This window comes from Gobius niger, assembly GCF_951799975.1.
Source record: "Gobius niger genome assembly, chromosome: 6".
In the NCBI taxonomy this organism is placed as follows: domain Eukaryota; kingdom Metazoa; phylum Chordata; class Actinopteri; order Gobiiformes; family Gobiidae; genus Gobius; species Gobius niger.
In genome coordinates, this window is record NC_136857.1 from 9344696 (window position 1) to 9367373 (window position 22678).

Here is a 22678-nt window from a genome sequence, read left to right on the forward strand (position 1 = left end):
CTTTCGTTCCTCTTGTGCTGTTTAGGTGATCCGGGCCACCATCGAAAGGCACAAACAAAATAGTGAAACGTTCAACAAAGCCTTCAACAGCTCCTTCTCCAGAGAGGACGACCACATGCCTGACTCACCGGTCAGTCACTTCCTCGTTCACTGTCGGAGATTTCATTTTGATGAGTCAATTAGTGCCCAACCCTGTTTCATTCATCATCAGTGTTGCCATTGTAGAATAGCCCTTTGTGTTCGCACCTATAGCTCAAGTGTAAAGACGGTCATGCCTTCCCTCCGCTTACAGTAACACACACACTGTCTGGAGTCTCTTCTCCACAACGTTTTATGACCTAATAGGGAAAGCTTTAAGTGTATACAAAACTCTTATAGATCACATCTGACCCACTTTAGGCCCGCCAAGGCTGGACTCGTGCCAAAGTAACTAGACACTTGCGGAGTCAGTTAATTTAGGGTGACATCTGGTGGTGGATAGTTGTAAGTGCAGGACTAAACATCTTATGCTCTTACAGGGCCCATGGAACACATCGATGGACTCGGAGGGAGGCGTGCATGAAAGAGTGAGTTGTGCTTTTTCGTTTTATACTTTCAATTGTTTTTTTTTGTTTGTTTTGTTTTTTGAAATACAAAAAAAGGCCTTTGCTGTGTAAAACCAGTTAAGCCAATTATTGTTCAGAGCTATAACACTATACAACTTATATATAGTATGTAGAAATAATAAAATAGAGATTCATATTCAGAATCTACAACAATACCTGCACTTTACTGCTTTTAGAAAAGTTCAAAGAAGAGTCAGAAGGAGAAGCAGACGTGTAAAGGCTGCAATGAAAGCTTCAATTTTACCAAACGCAAACACCACTGCAAGTCGTGTGGAGCGGTGAGTGCAGGCGTCAGTTGGATTTATTATCAGGAAAATGTTCAGAGTGTAAGTGTAAACTGTTCTTCTGCAGGCCATCTGTGCCAAGTGTTCCAAGAGTCTGGACAACAAGACGAGCCGAGTGTGTCCCGAGTGTTACGAGGCCAGCCTCAGTGTGGAGAATCTGTCCGTCTCTTTAGAACAGAAACGCAAAGTGCCTGAGGTAATGCACACATTGGTCAACACAGTTTTACAGTTTGTATTAACATTAATACATATATATCATGTACATACATATGTATTAATAAGTCATATTTAATGGAGAACACTTTTTATTAACACTAATGAAATCTTGAATGGCATAATCAGAGCTCTTGCAGTAATCTGTCAGACCCCTGTCCTAATTAGAGAGCATGCTTTTTTTCCGGATTTATTCTAATACTAAACACTGCACACATGACATTAATGATAAGTTATTATAGACCCTTGCTGGCTTTTCCTCTGATAACCACATGGTGGTGCCAAATACTACACTGTATTTCTGTCAAATACTATGCATGTATTTCGGTGAAGAAAGCTTCTCTTTGTTTGTGCTTATTACATACATCCTTACACACTTTATTTATTATTGGCACTTATTATTGGCACACACTGATTTATTAGACACTGAAAAACTGTTGTCATGGTTAAAATTCTCACCATTATCTTTGCATTCCTGGTGTCTGCAGAGGCAGATATCGCTGACAGTGGAGAACTGCATACTGTGTGGCCACCTGCAGCTTCAGGATAAAGGAAAGAGCTGGTCAAAGGTGTGGGCCGCTGTCACCAAAGCTGAGCCACTGGTGCTGTTCCTACAGAGCAATGGACTGGTATGACTGTTTTTATGAAATATTCATGTAACAATAATAACAGACTCTCGCTCTCCACCATCCAGCTGTACAGCCACCTGTGTTTTCTTTGTTCTTGTGTCTTACATCTGCCGTGGGCAGACACGTTTCTGAACACATGTCGGCCACATTTCTTTGTTAGTTCCTCGGTAGCTTTGACGTTTGTCAAGGAACATTTATTATGAAATATAAAAAACATTTCCGATGAAACTCTGATTTTCCATTTCTTAGAGAATTGTGTGACAAAAGGGGTTCAAACTTCTCGGTAATTCTGAAATGTTTCCTGTTTTCTGCAGGAGTCTAAAGGAGCACGAGTGGTCCCTCTTCCTGGGTTTGACGTCAGCACAGCGTCTTCATCGTCCGGTGAAAAGTCTGAAGTAAAACACAGCCTTCGTCTTAGTCACTCACAACAGACTGTGATCTTAAGTGCCCCAGACGCGGAGCTGCAGGCCAAGTGGACGGAGGTCCTGTCCCGAGCAGCACGAGGAGAGACCCCCCCGGACACACCCCTCACAAACCTGACGGAACACAGGAAGAGCCAGTAATGGCTCCCCCCTCCCCTTCTCCTGTGTTTAAAGCACAGATTACTTGAAATCACTTTACCTTGGCACTTTTATGTTTTTTCCTCCTGAACGGACCACTCCATCCCTCCTAAACCACTGCAGTCTTATGTTAATGACCACACGCTAAGTTTGTCTTTCTTCATCACACAAAGGAACTTAAAGCCACCATCACCACTGTGCGTGGTTAGGATATTTTATTTGTCAGTGTTTTGTCAAAGGAGAGCTTTGAACATGTTTTATTTGTAATATAGCTGATGAAATTTCTTGTATGTTTTTTCTAAGATGAAGTTGAACATTATGCTATGATCGTGTTGTGAAGCATTAACTTGTCGCGTGAATGTTGTGAATGTGCGAGAGTGACATGGGATCCACTCCCATGATATTGTTATTATTATTATTATTGTTATTAATGTAAGTATTGAATGGTAGTGTAAAAACCCTGTGACGCCTGTCTGTCCTCTTCACCTCTGCTGGGAACGCACAATCTGATGCCTGTTGTGTAGTTAACACACCTGGATATTTTGTTTTTATTTTAATGTTCCTGATCACCTTATCATGATGTAATCTGTTTGAGCTTAAAGATTACTTAGGGTATTGACCACCACAAAACCCGCTTTGGTTTTGGAAATAATATTCTCATTCATTATCCCCTTCAAAATTAATTTCCATGTCTATGGGAATACGTGTAGACAATTTACTTCTGGAACTAGAAGTTTGCTTCATATGTTTGGTGTTTCGAGAGGGTAAGGGATGCGTTTTAGCTCCAATCCCATAGTTGACCTTTCACTATCTTTTATACTTTTGCAATAAATGAGAAAACAGCTCTCCAATGTTTTTAAATACGATCAGCTAGAATGTTCTCAAAGGGCAGGTTAGGCAAGGTAGAACCTCTATCACACATCAGTGATTAAATCTTTAAAAAATGCTTGAAAAACCTTTGAAATTTCCAATGGGACGCCCTCCCAAGCCCTCCTTATGACATCATAACAGAGGACCTGGTTCTTCAAAATCAAAAATTTCCCTGGATGTTCGGTACACAGGAAGCTCAGATTGTGCTGCTGCTGGTAATGCGTGTCAGTTCAGAAGGTATTGTACAGTAAATGTAGAGTATAGTGCGGTGAAGCAAAGAATAAAGCCGTTTTAACTTAAGATAAACAGATATGATGTACATTTGTGGCTGGCCACCCCCTGACACCCCACTGTCAGATATACTTACAATGATAAACCTGACTCCAATAGTTTATAAATGCACGGCCAGAATGGGATCTTGTGGCTGCGGGTTCAGTTTCTCAGTATTATACACTTGCTGCAACAAATCCATTATATTTCACTTTCGAGTTTGCATGCATTTTTCCTATTGATTATGTAACGGAAACCAAGTACTGTACTTTGAAACGCCTCTCTGCCTTCCCCCCTGCGCCCTGCTCCTGTCAGCACCAGCCTTCAAGCAGAGTAGCAAAAAAATTGTCTATGTTGGATTAGTGCATGTAAACTCACTCATATTTATATACTGTACTTTTGCAAACTCTCCATTTTTTATGCTTCAGAATTCATTCTTGTCGTTCTGTGAGTGAGCAGGAGTCAACATTGAGTGTTTTAATGGACTGTGCGCTGTGGAGTTGCGGTCAAGCATATCATCAATAAACAGATCTTGTACGTGGTTTGTCCAGAAAACTTTACTTGTCTTTTTTTTTTTTTAAATCAAAGTAGGTTAATGGGGTTGTTGTGGGGTCCATGTTTGAAATCTCACCTCTGACTGGTGCACCCTGTCATTGTGCAAGACACCTCACTTACCTTACTGATGTAAAAACATGAGTGGAGGTGGCTGGAGCTGTGCACCTTATTATACCAATAAGTATGGGGAGTGAACAAATAATGCGTGTAATTGTAAATCCACATCAAACGTCCGGGAAAACACTCTATAATGCTAGTCCATTATTCTTATTATGCACTACTTTTGGTAATTAAACAGGAATTCAGGAGTCCTGTTCAGTTCAAGTTTAACTTTGAGTATATTTATTAATATTAATAACCTTCTTTGTGCTTGAGCTGTAGTTAAATCCTTGTTTAGATTAGGTTTAGAGGTGGGTAGAGCAGCCACAATTTTGATTCAAGTAAGAATAACATTACTTTGATATAATTTTACTCAAGTACAAGTAAAAAGTGGCGAACCAAATAAATAAAATAGAGTAAAAAAGTACTTGGAGAAAATGTTATTTGACTACTGAGAAACTGAGTCTGATAAATTATGAGAAACAAAACATGTGAAAATACCATAAAAATGTATGAAATATACAGTTGTGCTCAAAAGTTGACATACCCTGGCATAATTTTGTTTTACTATTTTTCTAAGAATATGAAAGATAACACAACAAGTTTGAGTTTGCGCTTTCTAAATCATAATGAAAAAAGAAAGTACCAAAAATGACACTGATCAAAAGTTTATGATCAAGAGGAATGGGCCACTTTACCATAAGATTATTTACAGAACTTTCTCCACAACTTCCACAAAAGACTCCAAGCTGTCATTGATGCTAAAGGGGAAAATACACAGAACGGGGGTATATAAACTTTGGATCAGGGTAATTTTGTTACTTTTATATTTTCATTATGATTTACAAAGAGCAAACTCAGCTTTTTCCCCACAAATGGCTTCACATGACCACTAACCATGAGAAAAAAATAATAATTGTGTCATCTTTCATATTCTTTGAAAAATGGTTTTAAAAAATTCTGCAGGGTATATAAACTTTTGAGCACAACTGAAGAAACAGGAGCACGAAACACAAACTACATATATTTTATGTGTCACTTTAAGCTTTTGTAACTTTAAAATGTACTCACAGTGGCGCAAGTAACTTTTAAAAAAAAATCAAGAGTAAGGATACTTCATAACAATATTACTAGTAAGTGAAAAGTACTGAATGATAAAACTACTTTAGCTACTCAAGTGGCTCAAGTACTGTGGTAAATGTAACCCAGTACTACCTGCCTCTGTGTTTTGATCCTGTCATAGTCCATTCCCTGAAGTATCTCTTCATACTCTAAATTTACTAATCTATTGGAGTCTCCAAAGCTTCTGAAAACAAAGGTCCAAACAAGGTGGATAGACATAAAAAGAAGGTGTGGTATTGTTGCATATGAATTATCTATAAAGTACCGACGGATATTATGCTAATTTCCTGTTGCCCTAAAATGCTGCTGTCGTGCGATTACCTAAGATAAGTGTTTATTGATCTCACAGTGGAGAAATGCACTTGCTCCCACCAGCTTAATCAGAGAAGCCATGGCCAAGACCGTTTTATATCGATTTAATGTGTAAAAATTAAACATCTTTGTGAGCAAAGGTAACACAAGTATCGTTATAACCAGACACGGCCCAACAGAACAAATGAACATCGAAATAATCAAATCAACAGCCGTCATACTGTTTATATACCATTATTCACACGTCGATTGAAAAACCAACTTTACGTCAGAGTTTAGGGCTCGTCACTACTCACTCCCCTTTCATTTCCAACACTAAAATGTCAAACTAGAAGCATTCCAAAAAGTGACCAAAATATACTCAGAAAATTACAACAAATTACACTGTTCAAAAACAATTAAGGGTCAAATGGTAACACTTCCACTTCCTTGGGCATTTGAAAAAGTATATTCACCAGAAAGAGCATCCATTAAAAGGCAAAATATGAAAAAAAGTGCAAAAAACAACACTCGAACGACCAGCTCCCTGTAATCAAGTTGCATTTAAGCATTTCAGAGGAATCAACATCAAAACAGCAAAACAAGGAGTGGGAACTGACTGGGGATGTTCACGCTATTTAAAACATATAGTTGTGTTAGTGGTGGATTAAATGTGTCCCATGTGGAAATTTTGTGACCAGAGAGTTAGCACAGGCTCCCCAACTTTGGCCTAAATAGAAAAACAATTAGGCCTTTGAAACTCCAAAATGTTCATAGTCACAAAGCGGTGCATGTTTTCATTGGCAGGATTCAAAGGAGATCAATTAAAAACTCAGTTGCCTCAGTTGTTCTCAAATACCAGTGTACCAGAGGTGGAACAATAATTCCTCTGTCAACGTACAGGGCATTGCCCTAGGAAGCGGAGTCTGACTGAAAGGTGATGTACCCTGATGAAGACGCCGAGGGTGTGCTTACAAAACTGTTTGTGCTTCCTTTACTCTCCGCTGTCTTCAAGTTCTTCTGACCCCCAGCGTCCGCCACAGCACCGGCTCGTGCTCCGAGGCTTGTCCTGGGCCGGCTGCCGGGAGAGTTCCCTGGACTGTGGTGCCCAGGTGAGGACAGCTTCCCCTCCTGCTCCCCTCTACCAGAGCTACCACCAGTAGAAGTTTTCTTTCCTGAAGGTTTGGGTGAGCCTTCTGGAGAGCTCCCGCGACTACTGTTCCTTTTGTGGTCCCGCCTCAGGGCTTGTGGCTCACGCTCGAAGTCTGTGAGGGGGAAGTGAGGCAGGAGGGTGGGGTGATCATAAACATTTGGTATATATAAAATCGCAGATGCTCGCCGCGGGCTCTTCCTCGGGCTTGGTATGGGCGTTTCATCGATGAAGTTGATAACCTCATCACGGCTAAAACAGCGCAGTTCGTCCTCGTAATACTCGCCTCCAAGGACAACACGGGGCAGGTGTCTGAGCGAGTGCATGTCCTCAGACCGTCTGCGCTTGCGATGTGGGTGGTGGCTCTCCTCGTGGTAGGTCACCAGGCTGTTCCTGCGCCTCTCGTGGCGCGGTAAGGTGGAGCTGAAGTGGGCACTCACTATCATGTCCTCTGTGGAGCCCCAGCGCTGCAGGTAGGAGGGGATCCGGTCGATGGTCCACATGTCGGTTTCGTCGTGGGAGTATCTTCTTGTAGGGGGCACCTGGAGGTGACACAGATCCAAACACTTAACATTCCCTAACAGCTTAATAAGGACATATTTAAAATGATCTATGTCTTAAACAAGCACAGCTCATGTAATATCTACAGTGTATCACTGAACAAATCTGTTCTCTGTTTGGAGAATTAGTCATTCCAGTAAATAATTTATTAAGTATACCTATATCTTTAAAATAGGTGAATCCTTTGCTGTAGATATTACAGAAGGCATTGTTCATGATTAACTCATAGAACTTCATTAGAGAAGAACCAAAATGTCCAAACATATAGTACTTTTAAATAAAGATAGACTGCAGGTTTTGAGGAAGTTATCTGAAGGATTTGTGAAAGATAAGTTATGGTCAGTCAGGGGAAGGATTTGGCTTCGTTCAGCTGTTTAATGTAGCAACCATATTAGCAAGACCCTTGGATGGTCCCTCACTCATCAGACTTGGACCAGTAAGTAACTTATTGCTCCCATTTCACAGGATTTGAGCATTAAAAAATAATAATTCAAACACAAATTCTGTTGGGGTTACTAAAGTGGCAGCTACATTTTCAACCAGCATGCAGCTATGGACAAACTGGGAGCACACCTGAGTCTGTCATGTAATGATCCCTCAGATATCTCACTGGGCTCTTAAATGATATCAGCATAACTCAAGGTTAGTCCTTGTTTCAATACTCACTTTCCATTCTGCTCTGACAACTAGGCAGGAGAGAGAGGGTTTGTAAAGGTCAGGTCAAGAGCCACAAGACTGACATCAGCCTGCCCCCCTCTGGCAGCTTTTAGTAAATGCAGGAGAAATAACAGCAGACCATACAGTAGCATTTAGTGTGTTAGACTGACAACTGGACAGCAGAGGGCAGCACAAGCATTACAATGGATGGACTTAGAAGCAGGACAGAGCTGAGGATGAAGACAGAGGGTGGAAGACAAGCAAATAAAGCTTTAAGAGGCTTTAGTAAGCCCACTTGAGAAGTGCCTGTAGTGCACTTACCAAATGGAGGCGCTGTTTGCAATGACAACAAGGGTGTGACGGGCGTGAACCCTTCCATAGAGACGACATGAAATACAGTTTAGCTAGTTGTCCTGTCACAGTTTTTGTACAATTATAAAAATACAGTGCGTCAAGACAAGGCTAAACAACATCTAACATGGTCTTAACTGTATCCACACAGAAACAATGGAGGGAATGGTTCGACCAGATGTGGTGAAAGCTACTGTATGCATCTCTGTTTCAAGGTTTCTGTAGAAAGTGGTTATGGTCCAGCACTAGACAAGACTGGATCTATAACAAGTAATTTATGAATAGAAGTGTTAAGTGCTGCATCAGTATGATGTGTACTGACTGCCTTACCAGACCAGAGACTCTTATTTTCAAGACTGATTCTGAAACTGAGTATATCGATAGTTTACACTGAAACAGAAGTGTGTTTATGTTGGGCTGGGGAGTGAAGCTTGAAGTCTCTCTGGCATGGTTCCATTCAATGGATCTAATGAAAATATTGTTCTTGGCTTGAACATGAGCAGAGGTTTGAGAGACTGTAGGGGTACACTAAGTTGTTCTTTTTAAAAAGCATTTTATTTCTGATCCTTAGCAAAAGCGCATTGAGCATGTGATGAAACTGCAGATGGTCATATTTACCAAACATTAGTCATCCGGATTATTTTGGTTTGATTCGTTCCAGAATAAAATTAATATGCATTTTTTGAGGAATGTAACATCACAGAATATCTCAGTATTTAACTGCTGATCCAATGTTTCATGCATATCAGCAATCAAAGTCAATAAAAAAAAAAGACAAGACAAAAAAATAAGAAAATTAATAAAAATATACCTGCAAATACTGCATTTTATCTTCCTGTTGTTCCCTCACTGGATACCCTTGGGGCAACCCCCTTTCTAAGGTTGAGAACTCATACTTGGCATTACGGTCTACCGCCATCATTTCAGGCGCCGCGCTATAGTCATATGGTCTGTCATATATTAAGTCGGCATGAATTCCTCCGTCTTGGCTGTTTTCTGCAAAGTGCAGAAAAGCACTGGGTCAGGATTAGAGAGACTCACAAACAGACAAACAAACAGACGAATAGATAAGAGAGACAAGTCAATTGGTTTAGTGACTTCTCAACGAGCCTCAAATTTAGATCATTTTCCTGGCAGTTGGATGTCGGGGCTAAACTCTATTTTAAGACTGTTGTTTGTGTTTGAGCCAGACTGTCAATGAAATACAAAATAAAAAATATATTTATCATCACTGCATTCATGTCCATCAAAGACCAATTGAAAATGGTTGAAACTGATGAAAATTTGAATTTGAGCAAGAATGATGAATGGCAATAGTTGTTAGCAATAGCAGCCTCAGCCTGCATGCATGTCAGTAGCTTTGAAAGAGGAAACCACTTTTATACATACAGCTGAGTTGAGCTATACAAGGCATGTCCTCTGCAAAAAAGCACAAACTGGCAGAGTTAATTATCACAGAGTGGAGTGTGGGCGTGGGCTGAGCTTTGTGCTGGACAACAGAACTAGTATAAAGCAGGATGTGGGGAGGGATCAAAGGTTTGAGGGTAGAACAGGAAGAAGGGGTAACGCCAAATAGATGAAGCAGCATTACATTTACATATATTTAAAGGCTTGGAAATTCAAAGAGCCAACGGCTTCTGTATAATTATCATGTGACCTAATTATGAAACCAGAATTTAGTACATTTCCAACAGCTCCCGAACACTTTTTCTCAAATAGTTTCTCTTCACATTTGAGATGATATAGATTTTCATCTGAAAAAAAGACAACATTTTCACCCAAATGCAAGAGCTCTTTACTGGTGTAATTAACTGCTACTTTGTCGAACACAAAAGCAGATGTTTTGAGGGGCTTGTAGTAATAATTTAATGACCAAATCTGCATCATTTGGATAAACCTTCGTCCCACTATAGTCTGTCTTATAATATGTATTTTTAAACATCAAATCCTATTCTAGATTCTTTATGAAACAGACAAACTCTAAGGTGCTCAAAAATAAAAAATAAATAAAAAAAGGTTGAAAAAAATATAGATAAAAAAACAAAACAAAGCGTAAAATCTGAAAACCGTGTGCAAAACCAAAACTAGGTGAGCAGTGCAGCATCATTTTGTGACTCGAGGGAAATATGACCATCACAATGACATGGAAGTGCTTTTCAGCTTCAGTGCAACTGTTCCCAACACATAAATGGGAACGCATTTGCGATATTGTCTTTGTCCTGGGCTTTCAGGATGGAGATTGCCCAGTTTAAGTGCAATGAAGTAGAACAAAAACAGCTCTGAGCATTATCTTTTCATTTTGGAGACATCAGTCTCGAAGCACCATGAGCAAAAGCAGTTTAAAAGAGCACGACACAAACAAACACAAAGCTTTTTAAGCTTGGCTGCAGATGGTCACATGATAGGTCACATGATAACTTTTGACCGCTAAATTTGAGCACAAAATAGGTAAGAGTACAAAGTACAAAATATTCCATGTAGATATTAATCAGGGAATCAATACAAAAACAAAAAATAAAAAAACACATTGGGACATGCAGAGACCAACAGGACTTACAGTGATACTGTTTTATTAGCTCATGAGAACTTATTCGCTATAGGCAATAACTCGTACCAGACTGTGACACTGCACTGTACCACCTGTAAAAAGTGTACATAATTCAAAGTGAAGTAAAATGGAGTGCTGACCCCTTTTCCTTGGTCTATAGCAATGCTAGGCTCGATTTTCTCATTATATTGACTCCCTAGGCCACTGCACCGCACTGCCCTGGATCATAAATCATGCGTGTCACTGTAATTCCTATGGTCAAAGACAGTCCACTATGTAGTTCAACACTTGAAGGTAATTTGGAAAGCTTATCCATCAAATTTAGGCAATCATAATTTCTTTCATTGATCCTAATTCTAAGCACAAGTTCGACTGTCTTTAAAAATGGGACCACCATCACACCAGGAGGAACGGAGAGGGGGGAGAAGCGGGCGGGACAGGTGAAGGAGTCCTGGGACACTGACTTACCTTCATCCACGTCGTCATTAGACATAATGGCCACACACTTGTCCCACACCATGCGCAGGTCGGCACGGTAACGGTCGCAGGCCCAAAGAAACATGGGCAGCAGGATGGACTGAGCGATGGAGCACCACAGCACGCACAGCACCATCCAGTTATAGGAGCGGTCAAATTTAAGGCTAGTGAAGCTCACCACCTGCAAGCATAGAAATGACATTTCAGTAGAGCAGGCTTGACAATTCACAAACTCCTCGCAAAACTGATAGGCCGACAGTACATGATCTAAAATTAGCTCATCACACCGAAGTGTTTCTCTTTTGATGATATGAGCGCAAACAAATTACTGTACACCTGCAGATTTGTGCAGTGTGTTTTGTTTGTTATATTATGCCCACAAAGATTTCCTATTTCTTACACTTATTCATGTTGTGCGCATGCCTCATGCATTTAAATGGCTCATTACATAAGGTCATAAAGAACGCTCCAGGCTGTTAGGCAGAAATACAAAAGTTAAAACTGTTATGAACTACAAACATAAAGAAGACACATCATTTAGATCTCTACCTTACTTTGGCTAAAAGGGGTTATGATAATTCAGGCTTTTACAAATGCTATACATCTTAGCCTTGTTTTTTTGTTGTAAAATTATATAATAAATAGTATGTGTCTATAAAATAACTCTTGGTTTATGGATGCGATCTCGGCAGTTCTCCCAAGTCTGACGACTCGTGAGTTCATCAGAGCTGAGTCACTGCATCACAATATAAGACTGACATTCACATTTAGGCGTAGTTTCATGGCAATAGTCTCCAGGAAAATGCAGGAAGAACATAAGCTGTCACGTCCGTTCTCGATCTGCTTTTATATGAAAACGAAGTGGTGTCAACAAAACCTATGAAACTGCAGTATACGCCATTGCGTATACTGCAGCACTTTGTTCACTTTGTTCTTAGCAGATGTTTTCATGTTGGCATTGAGTGCACAGGTGCACAGCTTATCTCTTTTTACTTCCTGGGATGAATATGTCTTTTAAGACAAGCTTTCTAAAGTAAAAGTAAATCATCACAAAGTATTTACAGGCCGTTTTTGACTAAATAGAAACATGAGAAGCTTCACAACATTATATAATAAGATTGTGAGTTTACCCGATCAGTGTTCAGACTGGGCCGTGATGTGGCCGTTCTGAGTTCGTCCTGATTCTCTCCTGTTCACATGAGGCAGAGCCACTGAGACCGGCCTCCCGCTGAGACATGAAACAATCTCCTAGAGATTGATGTGTAAAAGATATGTGCGTCCAATACCACCGTACCGCTGCTTTGTCGCCGGGTAAACGCCACCTTAGAGGAGCACTGTGTAAAAGTCTTGGCTTCAGCCTAAACCCCTTTCGGTCAGGCATCATTTAGATTAAATTCTTAATGTATGTGGTTTCTTATTGTATAATGTCTAAAATTTTTGCAAAACATGTGACATGTGATTTAAATGTTCATAATGACCGAAGAAAATAAATTAACTAACTAACTAACTAAAAGTGCTTCATTATCCATTTTTTTCTTGTGGTTAAAGCCTTTTTTCCCCAAAAGAAACAAGAGTTTTAAAGAATTAAAGTTTGCACAGGCTATCAAAAGTGTTTTATACTTAATTGTGTTGGTTTACATCTTCTTTGTTTGGAGCGCCACCTGCGAAAAGTACAATCTTTCAAGCTAATGGCGCGCTAACAAATGATCGGCACCGTAAGCACTCGAAACAGGTCCAGTGATCTTTTTTGTTGACAAGATGTTCCCTTTCAATAAAGTGTGTCCTTGTGGTTAGTTTATGAATCCACGGAGCAGACATTTCAATAATCTTATCGAACAGTAAACCAGTGCCAACAATGCCAATACTCACTCACAAATGTTACCATGTGAGATAAAGTACTGTAAGGTATTGCAGTAATGATTACTACAACTGCGGCCTTGTTTGCTTCTGGTTGAAACGGAGTTAATTGCAAAACACAACGCAGTTATTTTGTCTTTGCTTTTCTGTTAATCTTCGAAGTACATATTATTTTTGCAAATCATTAAAAAGAGGCACCCACTGTTCTTCCACTTAGAAAGTAATGACCAACTCTATGCATTAAGCTGCTCTTAACAAAACCTCTACCATCAAAAGAATGCAATTAAAACGTTCCACTCGGATGAAGCATTTGCTGATGCTACTTCCTGATGATACTAATGGAGGCTACATAAGCACTAAGAGGCTAAGAGGACAGAGGGTTTGGCAGCCCTTAGCTTTTTACTGGGCCTCATAGAAATCCAATGAAAGAACTTGTTAAAAAATAAATGAGAACCTTGGGGCCAAATCTGCAAACCAAATGGCGACACTTGGAAACGGAGCTCGTCCTTCCGCTCAATCATAATGCACTCGAAGGATCGGTTTCCTCGGGGAGCTCAGAAAAGTTTTCCGTTCTTTGTGAAGTCTGGAGGTCCACAAAACATGATACTGGTGCTAATCTGTTTGGACTGTGAGGTGAAAGGGAGAGGCCACCACCAGCGCAGCCCGTTCTGAACTGTTGTGATCAAAGACGCTGTTAAATCTCTGTCGGTAATAGTTCATTCTTTGTGAACCGCCATTGACAGCTTTGTTCTTTCAGTTGGATTAATCTGTTATACATTTACCATTATAAATGTTCATTACTTTCAGTTTTAATTACATTGCACTGCTTCTAGGACCTTCTCCCACATGTATAAAAGGCACGACTTCCAGGGGCGAAACATGCTTTAATTATAGTTCTACTTTTTATATAATCATACCGTTAAAGTGGACATATTATGCGTATTTTAGGCTTTAAAAACAGTCTTTCACCTCAGCATTAATATTTTACATGCTAAATAATAAAGTAAGGAGTGAGAAACTGGTCTGGTCAGCCTTTTGAATTGGCCGGAAGTGCCCTCGGCAGGCAGTAATGGGAATTATAAAACAAAATTATATAACCAAATTATAAAACAGCAAAAACAAGCTTTTACTTTCAGCTGCCAGCATGCTAGCAAATCAATTGTGCAGCAACGAACACACTTTGAGAGCAGGTGATCAATTATGATGTTTAAAAATGTGGAGGACAGTTTTTATGTCCTGGAAATGCAGATCTGAACGCTTCAGCAAATGACCGAACAGAATTACTCACAACAGTGTGAATGAAGCGTAATACGACTCCAGAGGAAACATTATTATATGGTTGAAAGCTCAAAAGGTTTTTGCGTATGACTTCTTTAACCTTTTACTTGCCATCCCCCAGTCAGGGGTTAGCGTTATGTTAGGGTTGCGTATTAATTGTCCGTGAGAGTAAATACTACGCTGGCAGAAAGGAGAGAGGGATATTGTACATCCGATGACACAATGGAGATATATTTTTTTCACTCAAACATGGCTGTAAACACTGATAAAGTGGCGCTAGCCCACAGTTAGCTTTGCCCGTTAGCCTGCTAGCTTCTTCTTCGCGATTCCATTAGTGTGTATTGCGTCTCCGACCTAGAGGCAGGAATGTTGCAAGGGTGGTTTTCTGTACAGAGACACCAGGGGGAGGTGAAGGACCCCCCAATCATTCCATTGACACTTGTATTACCCGGAGAGGGAAATCGAAAAGGATTTAATTAGGTAAAAAAGTTGCTTCTTAACTGCTTAACCTTTATATTCTAAACTGTTACAATAGTGAGATGTGGGAAAAGCGAAAGATCAAGAAAATTGACTTGCTCATGGCCTGTTGGTACAGTATGGTAACATCTATGTAAATCCCACCTCTTAGTCTGTGACATCATGTGCACAAACATTTTTAATAAACATAACAAAAGCTGGAAAAATATTTGCTCAACTCTGAAATATATAATTGTGATGAAACCTGCCACATGATGCATTTTGACTGATAAACAGGCACCATCTATGCACAGAAAACAGCGTGGCCTACTTAAAGCCCCCCGCTCTCAGACATTAGAGCCTTAGAGTAAATAATGTATTAGTGTGGTATGGTTACAGAAGCACAGGGGGTTGACGCAGCCCTCAACCCATTTCTTTCAACTTAATTTTTCATATTGACCCAGAGTAACCATTTCACACAGTCCGTTCAACGTCTCAAACTCCATCAATTAACCTCCTTCACACCCACAGGAGACTGACAGCTGCAGACATGTCGGTACGCACAGTGCATACGCCATCCAAGGAGATTTTAAATTAAACATGCGAGGGGTAAGTCGTGGAGGGTGATTGGGAGTTCAAGTGTGTGCCTTTTAAATTGAGGTAAACGTTTTATATATACGTTAACTGGGCTTGGCCTAATATAGGACTAATTACTATAGTAGCGCTTTGTAATCTTATGGGAACATGGAGGTTTATGATTGTGGCTTTCTGAATATACTATGCCACAATGATGACAAGAACTTTGCATGACCGTGACTTTTTGTGAAGTATATGTGGCCAAAAGGGAATCAGTGAGAAGAACAGGGATCCAACAGCCTTGACTTTGATCAATTGAACTTTATTTAACCTAAATGTTCAGAGACTTGAAATCTCATTGGCAAGAACGTCCCTGAGACACAGTTTTAAGTTTATTTAAAGAAGTAAAAGTGAAAACAGGTCCAAGGGTATTAGGAATCAAATGTTACAAACGGGGAGAAAAAATCGGCCAGTTTACTGAACAACATGAGGTTAGAGAGTGTCCTGGTTTATGTTGTGTGTGCTGGAGGGGATTGGAGATGTTTAAGCAGTTGCTTCATCCATTTTCTTGCATATCTAAAAGTTTCTTAAGTTCGTTAAGTTTCAGGAAATATATTCTTTGAATGTACATATGGCTATAATTTGCATCGCAAACGTGTGTCTTTATGTAACTTTAAAGGTGCATTATGCAACTTTTTATGTGGAAAAAAAATTATATTTGTGCTTATTTTACCTTGTATTGACCCAGTGACTGTGAGTGGTCAGCATGACGCATTTACTTTTGATCACAGTGGTTTCTACAATGCCCCAGGATCAATTGTTTTGTAGGTTTCCTGGTAAGAGGGTCCATCAGTGGTGAAAACCTTCCAAACAACTGATCATGAAGCGTCTGAGAGACCACCGTGATGAAAAGTAAAGGTGCCATGCTGACCACTCATAGAGCCGCTGGGTCACTACAAGAAATACGCACAAATATCAACTTTTCTTTTTCATATGAAAGTTGCATAGTGCAGCTTTAAGGTCTAAGTTTCAGTATTTGTGTTTTTTCCTTTGAGATATTGCTGTTAAAACACATGCCAAACTTGCTCTTTCCGCCATCTGCGACATCATCACAATCCATAATCTGAAAGATAAGAATAAGGGATTGATGTTCAAAAGAACTCACCAGTATGGGGAATCCAGTGAGGAAGTCATAGATAAAGACTATGCCGCTGATCAGGTAGGTGATCTGCAGCGAGGTCTTGAGCGGTTCGGATCCATCTATAGACGACCTGCGTTTGCCCTGCGCGTCCTCCACCACTATGGTGGGGACATTGAACTTGTTTTTGTCCGCGTTGTGTCCCGCTTGAATGGCGAAGGTTTGGAACAGGGCGATCCCGATGCAGATCACTCCCATGGCTACACTGCCCCCTATCAGCAGGAGGAAGCAGACGCCGAAACCGAGGCCGATCTCCGTGACGATGAAGCGGCAGTCGGACGTGTAGAAGCGGTCGATGGTGTTGTGCCAGCCCACAGCAGGGAGAGTGGAGAGGATGAAAGACACCATCCAGATCCCCATGACTGTGTGCACAGCCTGCTTCTTGGTGTTACTCAACCTGAAAGACATACAGAGGGAATTTAACATAATATACACAGTTACATGATCTTGCATGATGTTTTGAGAAGTGGTGAGAAGATTAACAATTAAGTGTTGCTTTCACATTGAAAGAAAAAGGGGAAATGGGTAAGCAAGAGTAAAGGTAAGAGTAAAGTAAAGGTCCAAATAGCTGTGTAACAAAGAATCTCCAAAATTGGCCCAAGGGACAGTCCTGCCACCTATAAAGAGTCATTCATCCTGATTATTTCAAGAAAGAAAATAATTCTTGAAAATACAGTGCCTTTATAAATCCCCCAAAAAATCTATGTGAAAAATTCATGTGAACTGGAGACAGGTGATTTTGCACATATGGTCCAACCCAACAGGGGCATCATTGGGTTTGCGTATTACTCGGGTGTTAATTAAACATAATGTGAGATAGACAGGGAGTTAACAAACAAAACAAAGAATTCCCAATAAAGTTATCATTATAATAACTGGACAGTCAGAGGAAAGGAATATAACTATTCTCTGAAACTGATTTGGCTCTCCATTTGTCAATGTACTCGTCGTCTATCAAAAAAGTGCTTCAACTTAACTGACACCTATTGCAATATCTGAGATTAATGTTTCTCCAACCCCTCATTGTACTAGGTGAAATGTAGTGTGCTTTTCCCAGTTCAAGGAGTAGCACGTGAAAGATGCATGTAGCTGCTGCAAACTTTGAGACATCACATCACCACAGGACACAAACACATCAGACAAACTGCAGGACTGTGACCATTTCTCTGAGGTGAGAGGAAATAGAAATCCTCCTGATGACAATAGGACTCAATATTTTTCGATCAGCCAACCATCCATTTTCTCTCTGCGGTATGTGTGACGGCCGACCTATATGAGTTTGAAAGGAAAATGAAAAAACAGAAAAAGTACATCAAAGTTGTGTTATAAGCTTTGGCCTGATGTTAGGTACAATGTTAAAAGGTCACAAGCTCTAATTTGTATGTTGTTGGACTGCTTTTAGCTTTGATAACACATTTGGTGTAATAATGTTTCAATAAGTTTCTGCAATGTCAAAAGTCTGTCTGTTGCATTAGTTTTTCACAAAGATCTTAGAAATCCATGAATGGAATATCCTGGTCATTCAAGATGTTCAGGTCCACTGTGCTCATTCCTTGGGCACAAAACTGAACCGAGACCTGACCAACTACAGCAACCCCAGATCAGAACGGTTGGTTAAATCCAGGTGGCTACTTTTTTTGGTCAGGCAGTGTAGTAGATATGAGAACATGTTCAAGTCAAATATTGATTTTATTGATTGTAATCTTGTCTGGGTTCTCTAGTTTCACAAAAATCATGTGAAATAGGTTCCCCAATGGGGCCAGGACTCTGATGAAAAAGAGATTTCTAGACCTTGGTTGGACTTTTCTGGTTCATAAACATCAGCAAAAAACACATTTTCCTCTCAGCATCACAGCCATCTCAACGTGTCTGTGATTTTAGATACAAAGTTTGTCAAATAATGAATAATCTACAGTATCCGCAAATGAATCTTAAAAAGTGGGTCACATCCAAATTGTCAGAGACATAAATGGGTTCCAATATTACTATTAGAGACCACGGACCTCTGTGGAGACCCAGAGCTTATGAAATATTAGCAGCAGTTCATTCTAACTTATGTTGTGTCGGTGTATGTTAGCTAATGAGTGATGAGCGCCACTGAAGGGACCACTGCAGCTTCAGCTGTGTGCAGATCAGACAAGTAGCTCCTGCTGTCACATGTGAGTAATAAAACTGGCCTCGCTTGAATGTGCCCGGGGAATATGATGGGGTTACATCACCAGAGAGCTGCTTCAGCGTGTTATCATTATAAAAGGAAACACAATGGAGACAGTGAGAGCCAGATGCAGCTGCCCAAGTACAAAGCTCAAATCCATAATTCAAACCACGAGTGTGCATAAAACAGACTTCCACTAAACATTAAAGGGAATAAAGATTTATTCAGGGATTTTGGACACTCGAGCCTTGGTATTCTTACAGAATAACTGAAAATAATGCATGTATGAAAGGGCTTAAGATTTTGTTAAATGTAGTTAAACAAAACGCCAGCAGAGGGCACACATCTATTCCTGCTGCTCTGGGGAAAAGCACAGAGATCAAAATGAACAATGGAAGCTTCCAGCAAACATGCCAATCTGCACAGAGACGAGAGTTTGTTGAAGGCTCAGAGAAGCCTTATGGACATCTCTGTGTGACGTTTAGTGTGGGCAGGCATTTGGAGTGTGGAACAGAGAAGTGCACGAATGAAACAAAACATCCCAGGCACTGTATGTTTTTGATGAGGAAGTTTAATATAACACGGTTAAAAGCTTACATTCAAGGCAACTAGTCATGTGCCATTGGCCCCTCCGACCACTCACTCACTCACTCACTCACTCACTCACTCACTCACTCACTCACTCACTCACTCACTCACTCACTCACTCACTCACTCACTCACTCACTCACTCACTCACTCACTCACTCACTCACTCACTCACTCACTCACTCACTCACTCAGGCTTCCTGGTGTTTCCAAACGGTCTCCCAACCAAGAACCAGCCACCTGCTTAGCCTCCGAGACGCACCACAGCTGATATAAATGCAGGATGGGCAACAGATTTTAAGGAAAAATGTTATGCAAATAATAACTATGAAATGGAAGACAATTAATGAGTTATCTGTGTTTTAGATGATAGTATTCAGTTTAACTTGAATGACAATAACCCACTTCCATTGATGAACTGTAAAACACAAAAATATATATAGTTTAAATCCTCTTCAATCTATTAATGTATTTCCTTGGTTGCATCTGCTGGGGTGTTTTGAGATCTATTCTATCCAAAGCATATTTTCAATTTTTAATATTTAAGTTTTCAAGTATAATTGAATTTTACAGACAATTACAGTCAATTGATACATTTTTTCTTTTGCCGTCATTCTGGATAGTACTAATTTTTCATCACAATCTATGCAATGTCTATAAGTACCATCTTCACATATAATTGCAGTGTATCTATATCCTGATCTAATGAATCATTGGCTCTGAGTGGAAGGGAACAAAGTTGGACGCTCTGTGACAGAAATAGCAGCCTCTTGTTGTGAAGCAGCAGAACATGTGATTACGTGAGAACAGCAGATGTCAGGGGAGTCTGACGGGACCTAAACGCTGTTACTGCAGCGGGGTGTCGGCTGCTAATGCGAGGTGAACTCATCATTATTCAGCGTTACTTTGTCAAACCCACTTTGCTCGGAGGCCAAATGCAACTCCACGAAGGAGAGCAAGGCAGATGTGAAGTCTCGAGGGTTTTCCATTGCGATAACCTAAACACCTTGTGAAGGTAGAGGGGAAATGCATGTAGGCTGTCTCGATGCATTTAAAACACTGAATAATACATTGTGATCCAGATAAAGGTTCTGATACACAAATGTTGATACATTAACTGAAGAGACATTGACTGAAGAGCTTTGGGGAGTATAGAATCATCTGCCATCTAAGCTTTTATACGTACGCAGTATAGCATATGTGTATAATATAGGCTATAAGATATGTGAGTCACAAGGCTATGTATTTTTTGGATCAAACTCAGGCCTGGTAACATTGTGGAAAAATGAATTAATATGCAAACCATTCTATGATAAAAAAAAATAAAAAAAAATAATTGAGCATTAAAAATGAGTGAGATCAGCTCTGAATAAAACATAAAGCATTGAAAGGTTTTACGTTTAATTTTCCTGCATGTAAAATCTGGATAGTCTATACGTGTCAGTATCTCCATCACAGTTCTCAGTGGGGGTCGTGAGACACTGACCTGGGGTTCAAGAGATGATTTCATTTAATTTTCAAAAAGAATTAAATTTTGTAATTAAAAAATATATGATAATATAGAACGTGCAACAATAAATTATATAATTTTCATCAACAATAGCAAACTGTATAAGTGTAAATATTTGTGGAGGTTCTGCCTCACCTGTAGTTGACCGGCCAGCGCACCATCCACATGCGGTGGTAGGACAGCGATGTAACTGAGAAGCAGGTGACCAGCGTGAGTGTGTAAAAGGTGGACACGAAGACCTTGCAGAGCCCCTCGTTCCACTCATAGTTGGAGTGCTGCCTCCGCAGAGTGATGACGCAGTACATGGTGATGGGAATGGCCATGTTCAGGATGTGCGTCCCCGCCAATGTGCAAATGAGGAACTCCAGCGGCTTCCACTTCTTCTGCTTGGCGCTAACGCTCAGGATGCTCCACGTGTTGGCCAGGATGGAGACGCCCGAGCAGACCAGCCAAGCCAGCGTGTTGGCGTTGATGACGTCATCCTTCATGGTGGTGACTTCATCCACCATGTTGGAGGAGAGCAGAGCTTAGGAGCTTATGATGACAGGAGCAGGAGGAGGAGATGGTGATGGTGGGCAGGAGGGGAGGCAGCGGAGAGGGCAGAACAAGCATCCTATCTGGAGGGAGGCGTGGTCTCCAGGAGTTCAGTGTAACAGAGGAAGGCCATTTTGGTGTGGGGCACAGGGGAGAGGGCAGCCACAGGACAACACTGAGGAAAGAGAAAAGAGTGGAATTACTGCAATGAAGGGTTTGCTATAGAGCAGTGGTTCTCTTGTGGGTCACTGATAAATTATTGATCAATTGATAAATGATTTCAATAATTCTGTAATGCAGACCACAATGTTCACTTGCAGTCATTGGAGCAGTGACCGCCAATGTGAAAATGGCTTGAGAAAGACAGTGAGAACAGTAACATACTGCAAATTACATTTTTTACATTTTTTTAATCTAAGGTAGCACACAAATGTTAAATATTTGGGCCATTTCTTCAGAAAGCACTATGGTAAACAACAATAAGTCAGAGGATTCACTTAGGTCCCAAGACCATACTATTGCCACACATTTTCTCCTTCACATAACATCTTGCTTGAGGAATCAAGAGTCTAATGTGTGAACATTTATATTTCGTGTAGAGTCGAACGTTCCAGAGAGGATGCTTAAAGCATCATTGATCTGCAGTTTATATCTACACAAAAGCCCTTGGTTGTAGCGGAGATGAGAGAGGGATTTATATTTGAGAGTTTGAGCTGGGGAGGTTCCAGTCTGCTGCGTTTCCAGGTCAGGACATGGAGCAGATCAGTGGCTCCCCTCAGGACCATCCACACTGTCTGATAACAGCATCATCTCGCCTCGTCCCGCTGCCCTGAGCCCATCTCAGCCAGCCACACCTCCGTCTCAGCCCCCAGTACTCCCCACTACACTGCATGAGGCTTAAGGCACTTGGAATCTGCCCTTTTGTCTCCAGAAAAAACAGGGAAGGAAATAAAAAACAAAAGAAGTAATTTAAAAAAAAGAACAGATAAACTCAAAGTTAACTGGGTTTCTTGAGTGCGTGTGGACAAGCACATGGATACAATTGTGAATGAAATTATCCATATTTGACACAGATTCAGCGATTTTTATTGGCAATAATACAAAATATGACATACTGATGTGTATGTTCCCCTTTATTGGCAGCTTTTAATCCTAAACAACCTGATCAATCAAGCTCTCAAATTACCTTTACAGCACATGTCTTTCAAATAGTTGGTAAGTGTTGTTTTTGTCATATTTTACTCCAGTCCAACATTTTTTGTGCAAAGAAAATGGGTTTGAATA

The 22678-nt window shown here is 40.4% G+C and overlaps 2 protein-coding genes across 3 annotated transcripts in view; one reads left to right on the top strand and one right to left on the bottom strand.

Annotated features, from left to right (window-relative positions):
• The window catches only part of fgd (faciogenital dysplasia), a 66838-nt gene extending 63704 nt beyond the window's left edge, over positions 1-3134 (top strand). The window contains exons 14-19 of the mRNA XM_079558469.1: positions 26-130; positions 519-566; positions 782-883; positions 957-1085; positions 1591-1731; positions 2046-3134. Of these exons, the coding sequence (XP_079414595.1) occupies positions 26-130; positions 519-566; positions 782-883; positions 957-1085; positions 1591-1731; positions 2046-2294 (774 nt within the window). The 3' untranslated portion in view covers positions 2295-3134. The remainder of the gene's footprint in view (positions 1-25; positions 131-518; positions 567-781; positions 884-956; positions 1086-1590; positions 1732-2045) is intronic.
• Positions 3135-5644: 2510 nt separating this feature from the next.
• gpr153 (G protein-coupled receptor 153) overlaps positions 5645-22678 on the bottom strand; it is a 34345-nt gene continuing 17311 nt past the window's right edge. Inside the window, exons 2-7 of one of the 2 annotated variants that reach the window (XM_079558476.1) lie at positions 20996-21569; positions 16575-17004; positions 11234-11423; positions 9607-9636; positions 7876-7895; positions 5645-7190 (exon numbers count right to left, since the gene is read on the bottom strand). In XM_079558476.1, the coding sequence (XP_079414602.1) occupies positions 6411-7190; positions 7876-7895; positions 9607-9636; positions 11234-11423; positions 16575-17004; positions 20996-21369 (1824 nt within the window). In that variant the 5' untranslated portion in view covers positions 21370-21569 and the 3' untranslated portion in view covers positions 5645-6410. Of the gene's footprint in view, positions 7191-7875; positions 7896-9028; positions 9214-9606; positions 9637-11233; positions 11424-16574; positions 17005-20995; positions 21570-22678 lie in introns of both variants that reach the window. The other variant, XM_079558475.1, reaches the window with a different exon arrangement.